Source organism: Gadus macrocephalus, chromosome 9 (assembly GCF_031168955.1).
Source record: "Gadus macrocephalus chromosome 9, ASM3116895v1".
In the NCBI taxonomy this organism is placed as follows: Eukaryota; Metazoa; Chordata; class Actinopteri; order Gadiformes; family Gadidae; genus Gadus; species Gadus macrocephalus.
This window is the reverse complement of record NC_082390.1, coordinates 7635153-7648498: the sequence shown is the minus strand read 5'-3', so window position 1 is coordinate 7648498 and position 13346 is coordinate 7635153. Positions and strand designations below refer to the sequence as shown.

Here is a 13346-nt window from a genome sequence, read left to right as displayed (position 1 = left end):
TGTTTTCGGGGTCAGCCAATACCAACTCTGACCCTTCGCATTGTTGAACTGACTTTCCACGGGCCGTATTTCAGCCTCTCCATCCCCGATCACCACACTCAACCCCCCACCCCACCCCTACAGAGGCGCTTTTAGCGATCGGGTAGGGAAAGGAGGCATGAAAAGTAATATTAATCTCCCGACGGTGCAGACAATGCGCTGCGGTGGTTAGGGTTAGAGTGGCCTCAGCTGCGTTTCTCTCTCCCCCGGACACACTACCGCAGAATCCCCGCAGCTGCGCCTCTGTCTCCCCGGAAACACCGCCACCGAGTCGGGAGAAGGTCAATGTGAAGAGTGAACAGATATTTAATTAAGTTGATTCGATAGCACAGCCTCCACAGCTACAAGGGAACGTACACACACACACACACACACACACACACACACACACACACACACACACACACACACACACACACACACACACACACACACACACACACACACACACACACACACGCACACACGCACGCACTCACACTTCCACACAGTCACGCGCGCGCGCGCACACACACACACACACACACACACACACACACACACACACACACACACACACACACACACACACACACACACACACACACAACAATAAGAGATGGGACAAGCATATTATATAAATAGAGTAATTTTATTCATAAAAAAATGTTTTTCCACAAAATATATCTGTTCGAACTCAATATGTACATGTAGGCTTCTGTGAATGGAGAGCAAGTGCATACTTAGAATTAAAAAGGAAAAAAGTTCATCTTTACCACCAGAAAAACCCTTCAACATTTTTACAGGTAGTTGGTATTGCTGTCTAGTCTCACAACACACACACGCGCGTGCCAACACGCAGGCCCTCGCTCGCCCCCGCTCTGTCACTGTCAGACAAGGCTTGGCAGTGTTTGTGGTCCGGGAGATGTCGAAAGTTCATCCCCATTTTACGAAAACGTTGTCTTCATTTAAAAACATTGCACTGTAGACCACCGTCTCCGCTGGCAAAGTGTAAAGTCGATCTGAGCAGCGGTGGTGTGTTCAGCGTGATTCACTTTGACGTGTCTCTCCCCACACACACACACACGTCTCTGAAGCAGTCTCTCTGGGCCACGGCCCAGGCCGTGCCAAGCATGCCTGCTGGCTGACATTAATTGCACTTATTCAAACACACACCAACTTGTTTGATTCCAGGCGCGTAAACTTGGCGACCCCAGACCCGGCGTGTCCTATACGCGAGCGGCCCAGTCGCTCGCTCCAGTCGTGACACTGCCCGTTTGTGTGTCCTTCTGTAGCGTAGCAACGGCTGTGTGTGTGTGTGTGTGTGTGTGTGTGTGTGTGTGTGTGTGTGTGTGTGTGTGTGTGTGTGTGTGTGTGTGTGTGTGTGTGTGTGTGTGTGTGTGTGTGTGTGTGTGTGTTTTTGTAGGCCTATGTGTTTGTCTTTCTTTACACACTCATAGACACCATGGCGTTACGCACGGAAACGAAGCCTTGATGGAAATTGCGAGTCAACGATTTTCTTCCAAGCGGAGACCGAGTGCCACGGAAGTGTGCTTCACACACTTCACACACACCAACCGAACGCCTCCCAACTTCACCATGTCAGTCCTGGCCGCGGGTCTGCGAAAGCAGGAGCGGAACCATTTTACGCACGGACACACACCGGTGTCGTGACCTCTCAGTAGCGGTCGAACCACGTCGTAAAGTCCAAGAGCTCCTGCTCCTCGGAGCTCAGCGGCTCCACCTCGTCGGAGGAGTAGGCGGAGGAGCGGGGCGACTCGGGCTCGGCGGAGTAGCTGTTGGAGATGGCCGGGGATGGCAGGCCGCACTGGAACGCGGCGGACACAGCGTCGTGCTCGTCCAGAAGCTGCTGCAGCGCGCGGATGTACTCCACCGCGGAGCGCAGCGTCTCCACCTTGCTCATCTTCTTGTTGGCGGCCCCGTTGGGCACGTGCTGCCTCAGCGTCTGGAAGCCCATGTTGACCTGCTTCACGCGGTTCCGCTCGCGCTCGTTGCGCCGCGCCACCGCCACGGGGGGCTGCTGAGGGGGCATGGAGTAGCCCAGGCCGTTGAAGCTCAGCCGCCGCTTGCAACGGAGGAGCTCCGGTGAGCTCGAGCGCTGTCTTTTCAGCACTTTGCTCTTGCTTTGGAAGGACGCGGCGGTGGCGGCCGCGGTGAGTCCCGGGTGCACGAGGAGGGGCACCTCCGGGCAGTCCTGGGCCGGGGCGTGCAGGGTGAGGGTCGCGCGCCTCTCGGTAAGTCCGAACGGGCAGCCGTTCTGTTGCGTGGTGGTGATGGTGGTGGTTTGGGTTTCCATGGTAACAACGCGAAAAGAAAATAACTGCGAAAAATAGGTTGTAGGTGCCGGCTGGGACCTCGAGGAGAAGAAGGATGAGGAGGAGTATGACGGGCAGGCAGTGGGCAGCTCTCGCGTCCTTCGCGTGCGGCTACCTGGAGTGCGTTGCGGATGCGAACAGGAGTCCAAAGTCTCTCTTGACTGCGCTTGCTTCCAACCACGAGCCGATCTGACCCAAACTTTGGCAGCACTCCTCTTTTTCAACACGCGCCCCGCACAACCCACCCCACACCCCTCTCTTTTTGGGGACGCACGCTTCACCGCGAGGCCCCGCCCCCGCTGTGTGATTCTCCAGCGCGCGCCGCCTCCCCGAGCCAGGCGCGTGGCTTCGGGAGCTCAATAAACAATCCCGAGCTTTCACTGCGCCAGGAGCACGCGCTACTGGGCTCATTTACATTCCAATGTCTCCGACTTGAAGGCCCTTATTGGTCGATTCAAACGGACTGCGACCGGGCGAAGAGAGAGGGGAGGTGGGGGGGAGCAGAAAAAGAAAAAGAATAAAAAGTGAATGGTTCGGTTCATTGAAATGGCTTTTGAATTTGACAATGTGCCCCTGGCAAGTCTTCAAATTATTTAGCCCCCCACACTCCTCCTCGCGCTCTTTACAATCCCGCAAATACCGGGGGCTCCGTCGCCGGTAGCCAGGCTACGGCTCAGAGAGGGAAATAAATGGCAAGCGTGTCTCTGTGTGCACAGTAATTGGCGATTAGTAAAATGGTACAGAGACACGATTAATATAAAGGTAAACACATTTCAACATGTTAAAGGGAGAACGCGAGCATCACACCCGCCCTTACAACCTGATGTCGGTTTAATCGTTATTGGTATTTGTGTTCTCAGTTGATAGGTTATCCCTTCGAATCAGGAAAATATATCTGTCTTAACTTGAAAGGTAGCCTATAGCCTGTATTTTCGTGCGTAATCTGCGCGTCGTTAACTCAAAGCGCACGCTTTACGGACAGTGCGCACGAAGGAAAATATAAGGGCTACTTGAAATGTTGAATGACATGTAGAAGTTAAATCAATAGGCCTATGTTGGTAGGAAATAGCATCCATCGGCTTTCAATTGTAAGTTATTTGTTTCAGATATAGGCTTTTGGATACACATTTGGAAACATAATCTAATCCAAGCATTGCATAAACACACTGCTTTTATTTTATCTCAAAATGTTTTATTGTATAAATAGGCAACGCACTAAAAACGTCCCGTCAGCAGGAAACTCTAGTAAGACAGGTCTGTTTTGAAACATCGCCCTACAAGTATTTGCCAAACTCCGGAAAGTTGGGTTGGGGCGCCTCCTGGCGGTGAATGTACGTTACTACATCTACCTTATTTGACTATAATAAACTTTTCATTGTCATTGTGTCAAAATGATCATCAATATCTGATATTGTGAAAAAATAAACACTATAAATAATATAATAACACTTATTACTGTGAGTTCCTTCTTAATCTTGCATGGCAGGACAACGACCTAACAAACTCAACTCTACAAGATAAAGATAAACAAAGGTCGGACAACCAAACCTCAGAAATCCCAAAGCAGCCATTCAATTGTTTATGAGTTGGAAAAAAGACCTCGAAACGTTCTTAATTGTTCCACCTTGTTTGTGTCTGTCAGTGTCTGTTTTAGGTCTTCCCCTGAGTCCAACCGCACTGGGGTTTGAGCCACTAGGGTGCGGGACGCATTTCTGTTCAGCCAACACACGCCTCCTCACGCCCACGGAGCCCACACGAGGATTGATCCGTCGCCTTTAAAAGGCTCTTCTCAAGGGAGCCTTTTAACTATGGAACGCTCCATAGTTCCGTCGTGAGTGTTTAAGGGGTTATGACGCCTCATTTGAGGTGGCTTGGGCATCTGCTAAGCATGCCCACTTGGTGCCCAATAGGGAGGTGTTTCATGCACGTCCAGTGGGGAGGAGGCCTCGGGGAAGACCCAGGACAAGGTGGAAAGATGATATCTCAACACTGGCCTGCGAAGGCCTCGGGATTCTCCTGTCAGAGCTGGTCAATGTGGCCCGTTGAAAGGGAAATCTGGGGCCTGCTGCTGGAGCTGCTGCCCCCGCGACCCAACCCCGGATAAGCGGTAGAAGATGAGATGATTTGAGATGAGTGTATGTCTGTGGCAACCTATGTGTGCATATGTGAGAGAGAGAGAGAGAGAGAGAGAGAGAGAGAGAGAGAGAGAGAGAGAGAGAGAGAGAGAGAGAGAGAGAGAGAGAGAGAGAGAGAGAGAGAGAGAGAAAGCTGTCACACCACTGAGTGCAGTTAGATGTAAGATGGTCTGCGATGCTGAACACAAACTTCTGCTCAACACCAACACTGAGCAGTGTGTGACTAAACACAACAAGCACGAGACGGAGTGTGTGTGTGTGTGTGTGTGTGTGTGTGTGTGTTCTGCAGAAGCCCATGATGAGGTGGGAGCAGTGCAAAGGGAGAAGTGTACATCACAGAGTGCGTATCACTTCCGTATTCCCCTGCAGACTGCAGGGTCTGAGATGGTTGTTGTGAGGTGTGCCGGCTGGATGCTATCCTGACACTGGTGACTACGGCGGCTGTGGTGCATCAGCGCACTTCTCCTTTACGATGAAGGCTACAGAGAAGTGGGGGAGAGAGACTGTATTGTGTGTGGCGGTCGTCAAAGGCCTGGGGTGAATGGATCACTGTGAGCGTTGTGTGACGGAAATAGGAGGTAACTGGGAGCAATCAGAGAGGGAGAACCCCTAAGAGAGAGAGACAACTCTCTCTCTCTCTCTGAGCATTAGAGTGTATATTTAGAAACCATGCTGTGTATATTTAGAAACCATGCTCAGAGAGAGAGAGAGAGTTGTCTCTCTCTCTCTGAGCATGGTTTCTAAATATACACAGTCGACGAGACTCAGTAAGACACCTGCAGCGTGAGCCACACCCAGACGATGCTGATTGGTTCTCAGACGATGTGATTCACTCTAATTCGCAGGAAGCCAATGTGATCGGCTATTTTAGACCCAGAATGCACGCCGACTCTCGGCCAAAACCAGGCCTGCAGCTGCTCTGGTTCAGGCTGTCAATTTAGGATCCTGGTATGAGAACAATCTCCCCCAACACCTGTCACTGCCTAGTGTAACACGAACCCCATCATACCTCCACCCTAGTGTAACAAGACCCCCATCAGAACTCAACCTTTCGCTAAATAGTGTAACAACACTTCTATAAGACCTGTCACTACATGGTTTAAACATCTAGATTGAATCTGCACTGTGTAACATCTCGGGTCAAAGGAAGAACGATGGCTGGTAAAACTCAAGTGCTTCCCTATTGTTTCCAGAGTACAAGTGCGTCAAGTGCGTCCCTATTGTTTCCAGAGTACATCACCGTCCTCTGCTGTTTGCACCGATGATGCAACCATAGAAAGTTTCGTTTCGTCGTCTCACTTTCGTTTTCCCCGGCACCAGCAGCGGAAGTGCTTTTGGTAGGTATTTGCTCTCCTCCCACTGAAGGAGGGGAGACACCTTGCGTGATATCACGCCTCTATATAAGAGCGCATCCGAGCGAAGTGCTCACTTCGTCCGGGACGACACAACGTGGTACACTGCAAACATGCAAAGGTAGTTACTGTCTGTCTGTCTGTCTTTGTGACTTTTTCTCTCTCTCTCTAACACACGCACACACACACATGCGGGCGCGTACACAGACACGCGCGCGCGAACACTCACACCTGCGCGCATACACACGCACGCTTACACGTACACATTCCCCCACACACATAAACACACAGCCGTACAGAAACACACACACGCGTACACGCGTATACAGTACACACGCACGGACGCGCGCACATAAAGCCTCTCTCTTACTGTCTCTCTATTTCACGCGACTGAAGTTTCTCTCGTCTCCGCAGCAGTCACAAGCCGCTGTTCGCCAACTGGCTAATCGAGCAAGTGGAAACTGGGAACTATCCGGGTTTGTCCTACATCAGCACGAATCTATTCAGAGTCCCCTGGAAACACAACTCCCGAAAGGACTGCAACGACGAGGACTGTAAAATATTTCGGGTATGTCGCTGCTTTTCCGCATTATACAAAACGTTTTTTTTTAAATAATTTCTACACTCCTCTGCACCAGTGGGCCACCTGTCTTTCTCTGCTGATGCATCATTCCCCTGTTGTCCATGGTTTGTGCGTGTGCGTGTGTGTACGTGTGCGTGTCCGTGTGCGTATGTTTGTGCATGTGTTTGGTCTGTACGCAGGCATGGGCCGTCGCCAGTGGTAAAATCCACGAGTTTCCAAACGACAAGGCCAAATGGAAGACCAACTTCCGCTGCGCTCTGAAGAACCTCAACAAACGCTTCAGGATGACCAAGGACAACTCCAAGAACTCCGACGACCCGCACAAGATCTACGAGATCATCAATAGGGAGGCTGCCTGTATGATGACCCCTCATTGCTTTCACTGTTTCACCCACACCACGTTGCATAGCGTCAGTTAATTGATATAAAGTATGTTAATTAGAGCTGCCATCATTTCTTTTTCCTAGACAAAGTGTGGATAACATTGTGTTTTGATTGAGTCTCACGGTTCTCATGCATTCATGCACTTCATGAGAACCATGAGCCTCAATCAAATTGAGAGGACTCAGGAGAGTTGCAGTAGGCTTCTGTAAAATCCTAAACCATCGTCAATATACCGCAACCTATAGCATCGACTGGCATGAGGAACTCAGTGACATTATCTCCCCAAAATGAGAAATCATTCCAAGATTGAATCACTAAACCATGACACAAAAAAATAATACGACCAACGCAAACATCCTAACCATCTAATGCTATGTGCTTCCAAAACGGAGGCAGTAATTGTAATGTAATGCTCAAAAGGAGTTAACAGTGTTTCCATCTTCATTTGACATCTGTAGACCAGCCTTCGCCCCCGGAGGAAGACATGGTACCTGTGATCTACAGTTCCCCGACGGAGAGCTACCCACCTGGGCATGAGGTAGGGGACAGAGCTAACCCCACAATCAGTGGCTCAGGAGGTATAGCAGGTGTTGAGGTACCCCTGATTAAGGCACCTCGTCATAACTGCTCCCGACGACCAGTTGGCTGTTCCCTCGCATGGTCGACACCGACGCGGATGAATGGATGATTGGGTGGCTGAATAGGTGGATGAATTGGTGGTTGAATGGGTGGATGGATGAATGGGTGGATGAATGTGTCTATGACTGGGTGTATGAACGTTTCTATAGATGGGTGTATGAACGCATGTATGAATGTTTGTAAGAAGGTGTGTAGCGGGTGGATGATGTGTGCATGTATGGGTGACTGTGAGGCCCATTGTAAACCATTTGAGTGGCCACACATCAGAAAAGTGCCTTTTAAAATGTCCATTGACATTTTGCGTGGTGTAATAAAGCCAGCTATACCGGACGTCGGTCCTACATAAGTAACCTCCTCCCTTTCTCTCCTCACAGCAGAATATCCTGGAACAACTCATGACCTTGGATTTACTGGATGAACCCCGTCAACAAACAGGTAGAATCCCGGTTTCCTCCTGTACAGAACCCTTACTGAATAACAACTTCCAGACGTTGAAAGCGATATATTGGAGAACTCAGAGGACGACACAAAAGTGTTATGCTGATTATCATCATTACTAGTACAGCCAACCAGCTCGTCGGGAGCAGTCAGGGTTAGGCGCCTTGCTCAGGGACACCTCGACACTCGGCTAGGACGAGCCGGGGATCGAACTAGCAACCTTCAGGTTACCCGTCAACCCGCTCGACCTCCAGAGCCACTGTCGCACCCCAATGATATCATCATTCTCTTTTTCTGACTGTTACGCAGTGGGCCGATCTCACTTCCTAATGCGCCCGCTGCCGCTGCGGTAACCGTGCGTTCTGTGACGCTGTGTGTGACAGTAGGCGAGCAGTGGGCGGAAAGCTACGGCCAGCAGAGCGCCATTGGGCTGGGGGTGTACGCCACAAACCAGCAGGCGACGGGGGAGACGATGCACGCCATGCAGACCCAACCACAGCTCCAACCACAGCGGCAGGCGTACTACCCCGGTATTTATAACAGGGTCACCAGCGATGGACCCCATGACTTTACCTTTTTTTTATGCATTATGTTACGCTGGAAAGAACCGAGTGGATAGATGGACTTTGGTATGCAAACGTAGCAGTGTGTGTGTCTTTCAAAGCTTGCCGTGGTTAAACTCTGACCTTTGGGTGCCCTTGTCACATTCCCTGGAAGAAGCGATCCCTCTTCTGTGTTGCTTCTTTAGGATTTCTCCTCTGGAGATTCAGGGATTTTTTCCGTGTCCTTAAAGTTAGAGGAGCTCAGGGCTCAGCCCCAGTCTGGTCCGGAAAAGGGGAATTTCAGTAGACGACCCGCAACTCGTGATGATTTCCATTTCCTTTTTTAAGCACTTTCACTTGCAACACCGCAAACTCCTGTAGGAAGCACCTGGGGAGGAGGCCACGCCCACCTGGGGTGTAAGAGGGGCCACGCCCACCTGGGGCGTGAGAGGTGGCGGCATGGTGACGAGACTAATCGTCCTGTACTGGTTTGCAGATGCTTCGATGGATTCTGAAGCAACATATGGAGATAAAAACGTGTGGATGATATAAATGGTTCATTGATTTCATTTGCAAACCACAAGGGTTTCCAAGATCACTGGACAGAATCAAGGGTCCTGTACGAGACTATCTTGGGAATAAGGACGACTATCAAGCTGTGACTCGTTCATGTGTGTTTTGCGTGTATAAGAACGCCTTTCATGTGATATGTCTTTGTGACTCCATCGTACTTAATCCTGTATCGGTGCATCTCTCCCCAGTCAACCCGCCGCCGGTGCTGGACTCCGGCCTGCAGCCCTCCCTCTTTGACCTGGAGATATCGGTGCACTACCGGAAGGTGGAGATGCTGAAGACCCAGGTGTCCTGGCCCCGTGTCCAGCTGCACTACGGCAACGAGGCCACGGAGCTCCAGGCCCAGCCCATCTGCTTCCCCCCCACCGACACCCTGCGGGACCACAAACAGGTGGGCAGACGGCACGCGGTGGTGCATGGTGTACAGTGCACGAGACCCAGACCCCCCCCAGACCCAGACCCAGACACCCCCCCCCCCAGACCCAGACCGACCCAGACCGACCCAGACCCTGACCCGGTGTTTGGTGCACGGTGTATGGTGGTCTTGTGCAGCTCCTTCAGCACGGGCCAACCAGTGCTTGCTTGGTGTGTTGTTCAAATCTGTGTGGTGGAAAATCAAAATGTTTTCCGGCGCAAATCCTGTCTATGTGTGTGAGGATGTTGTTGAGCGAAGCAGGCCGATTGGTCGACCATTGCTTTGATCATCGACTCAACAAAACTAGCAGGAGATGTCACGCCTGGTGTCCTCTCCACGCACGCACGCACGCACACACACAGTCCCCAAAAATACACAGTCCATAGACGCACAAACACACACAAACGAACACACACACAAACACTTACACACTCCCTACTCCCTCGAGCTACACGTCGAGCTGCAACGCAATCCTCTTACCCCAGACGACAACACCCGTCTCCTAGGCGACCATCCACACGACTCCCCAGGGTTGGCTCCGCCCCTCAGCCTCTCCCCTCTCCCCTCTCTCCCCCTCTCCCAGGTGGAGTTCACCAACCGCATCCTGAGCAGCATCCAGCGCGGCCTGCTGCTGGAGGTGCGGGAGAGCGGGCTGTACGCCTGTCGGCAGGACCGCTGCCACGTGTTCGCCAGCACGGCCGACCCCAGCCAGGCCTCCCCGGACCCCCAGAAGCTGCCCCAGAACACCCTGGTGGAGCTGCTCAGCTTCGAGAAGTTCGTTAAAGGTAAGAGCGGTCCTACTTCTTACTATTATTGAGCAAACACTTCTATCCCAAGCCACTGATGGGGACTTCAAATTAAATAAGGAGCAGGTAGGGGTTAGACAGTAGAAACAGGTCATTAAGGAGCAGGTAGAGGTTAGACAGTAGAAACAGGTCATTAAGGAGCAGGTAGGGGTTAGACAGTAGAAACAGGTCATTAAGGAGCAGGTAGGGGTTAGACAGTAGAAACAGGTCATTAAGGAGCAGGTAGGGGTTAGACAGTATGGAGACAGGTCATTAAGGAGCAGGTAGAGGTTAGACAGTATGGAGACAGGTCATTAAGGAGCAGGTAGAGGTTAGACAGTATGGAGACAGCTCATAAAGGAGCAGGTAGGGGTTAGACAGTAGAAACAGGTCATTAAGGAGCAGGTAGGGGTTAGACAGTATGGAGACAGGTCATTAAGGAGCAGGTAGAGGTTAGACAGTATGGAGACAGGTCATTAAGGAGCAGGTAGAGGTTAGACAGTATGGAGACAGGTCATTAAGGAGCAGGTAGAGGTTAGACAGTATGGAGACAGGTCATTAAGGAGCAGGTAGGGGTTAGACAGTATGGAGACAGGTCATTAAGGAGCAGGTAGAGGTTAGACAGTATGGAGACAGGTCATTAAGGAGCAGGTAGAGGTTAGACAGTATGGAGACAGGTCATTAAGGAGCAGGTAGGGGTTAGACAGTATGGAGACAGGTCATTAAGGAGCAGGTAGGGGTTAGACAGTATGGAGACAGGTCATTAAGGTGCAGGTAGGGGTTAGACAGTATGGAGACAGGTCATTAAGGAGCAGGTAGGGGTTAGACAGTAGAAACAGGTCATTAAGGACCAGGTTGATGTTAGACAGTACAGAGACAGGTTGTAAAGGAGCCGGTAGGGCTAGACAGTACAGAGACAGGTCATCAATGAGCAAGTAGGGGTTAGACAGTTAGCTCAGCTAACCCTGATTTTCTGTTGCAGAACTCAAAGAGTTTAAGGAGAACCGAAGGGGATCTCCGGAATATGTCGTCAACATGTGCTTTGGGGAGAAGTTCCCTGATGGAAAACCGCTGGAGAAAAAGCTCATTGTTGTTAAGGTAAACAAAACTTACATGTATGACTTACACGTCATGTATATATATGTGTGTCAAACCTTATCCCGAGAGTCCAACAGACAGTGTTGAGATGTTAAAACGATAAGCTCTTACTTACTTTAAAAACCTTGGGAGGAAACCAAGCCAAGTCAACCCCCATTAATAGCTACCACGGGTTCAGGGTCAAACATAGCTATCTAGACATCATTAACCAGGTGACTGGTACTGATCGGTACTCTGCATAATGCGCAAGACACAGACCGAAGCACAGACACAGGTCCACATAGGTCCACGTCGTAAATCTTACTGCCTCACATAATCCGTTTAAAAACCAAAGACTTCTCTGGCAAGCTTTTGAAGAAAAGTGGAAGTCAGACAACACAGTAAGCGTCTATCTGCCAACCGCAAGACAGACATGGATCTGAGTCACAGCAGGGGGAAAGCCTTGATACTCAACGTGCTTTCACTAGCCTTCTCAGACAAAGAGGTGCTACTGCAATACTACAGACATCGGCTGCCTTTCAGTTATCCCTCCCGCCCCCCGCCTAACTCTGCAGTTTGTCCTTGAGTGCCGTTTTACCCATTGTTTCATTAAGCCGCTTGGCAAGAAGCTTCATCCGCTGCCAAGTGACCTCGGGAATGCAGGATTCCTTCAGTGTATCCCAAACAGGAAGTGTGCCAGTGATTCTGCCACTGCAGTGGACCTACCACAAGAAAGCTATTTCTGGAGCAAACCTGTTTAGGACAAGCTCTGTTGTTCACATACCCTGATTGATCATGCCACGATAGACACATTTAACAAATGTGATGGGCCACAAAGACTGAAGATTGCGATAGGCCCAGATCGTCAGCAGTCGATGGGGCCTTTCATAACAGAGTAAACAGCTTTGGTTATTCCACCATTACGCCTTAGACCAGACCTCACAACTGAGCACTAGGAAAGGTGCTCTGTAAAGGAGCCCTAGGCACAGTCCAAACTGACCCTCCTCCTCCCTGCTGACAGGTGGTTCCTCTGATATGCCGGTACTTCTACGAGATGGCCCAGACGGAGGGGGCGTCCTCTCTGGACAGCACCAACGTCAGCCTACAGATCTCCCACGACAGCCTCTACGACCTCATCAGCTCGGCCTTCGGTCTGCCCGTGTCTCAAGTGGCTCCCCAGCTCGTAGGACACTACTAGACCACAGACCTGTGGTCCAAAACACAAACCTAGTCCAGAATAAGGGACAGTTCACCCATCTCTCATCTTCATATCCGTATAGGCACATATGCTTCCTCACTCTCTTTATAGGCCCTCTTCAAAGTTTTAATTTAAATGATAAAGCTATTGTTAATTGTACGATGCTAATAGGGTAAGTGTGATTTAAGTTGTTGATATAGTTGGTAGTGGGGACGTGGTTTTCATATATATTTATGCCAGAAGGCTTCTCTGACTGTTCTAAGTCACTTTCAGTCTTATCACTTACCTAAGTCACTTCCCTGTGTTTACATACACTGTTGTCAAATATGCATCTATTCTCACCATCAAACCTGTTCTATTAGCTGGTATTTATAACTACCATTCTTGGGGGTATGTTATATGTGACCGTTGCTTTTTTCCATGACGCAACTAAAATCATTCCTTGGTTGATGCTATTTTGTAGTTTACACATGCAATTTTTTGTCATGTAATGTAAAGCACATTTCCCTGTTTGATGACCCATTTGTAAATAAATCCTTTTTGTGTTACATATATATCCTAACTGTGAGTAAGGAACAAAGGAATTTACTTAAAGTGCCCTTCGAAATACAGTGGGAGTTTAATGGTTTAAGGAGCTTGGAGTGTTTTTATTTATAATTAAAAAGCTACTACTACGATGTCTACTTTTTTTTATATTCCTGTTTACTTGTGGAATTATATCACATACCCCATACAAAATGTGTGTGATAAGATAAAGACTTACTCTCTGCCGAGCCAAAGGTCCATAGAAAGACTATCGTGGCCTACTAACAAACGATTGAGACATAAACACGTACTTCAACCACGCCCAAATTCTGTGGTCACATACTCA

General features: G+C 49.9%; 2 protein-coding genes across 3 annotated transcripts; one reads left to right on the top strand and one right to left on the bottom strand.

Moving 5' to 3' along the window:
- Positions 1-651: 651 nt before the first annotated feature.
- Positions 652-3058, bottom strand: ascl1b (achaete-scute family bHLH transcription factor 1b). Its single transcript, XM_060060568.1, has one exon. It carries the CDS (start codon positions 2333-2335, stop codon positions 1697-1699), a length of 639 nt encoding a protein of 212 aa, XP_059916551.1. The 5' UTR covers positions 2336-3058; the 3' UTR covers positions 652-1696.
- Positions 3059-5818: 2760 nt separating this feature from the next.
- On the top strand, positions 5819-13149 carry irf7 (interferon regulatory factor 7). Of its 2 annotated transcripts, none has more exons than XM_060060567.1 (10): positions 5819-5962; positions 6256-6409; positions 6604-6781; positions 7267-7346; positions 7825-7882; positions 8269-8415; positions 9189-9391; positions 9999-10200; positions 11183-11298; positions 12299-13149. In XM_060060567.1, the coding sequence occupies exons 1-10, from the start codon at positions 5955-5957 to the stop codon at positions 12473-12475; spliced, it is 1323 nt and encodes a 440-aa protein (XP_059916550.1). In that variant the 5' UTR covers positions 5819-5954; the 3' UTR covers positions 12476-13149. The 2 variants fall into 2 exon arrangements, with proteins under 2 accessions (XP_059916550.1, XP_059916549.1); XM_060060566.1 differs by having other exon boundaries at positions 5820-5962; positions 7822-7882.
- Positions 13150-13346: the final 197 nt, after the last annotated feature.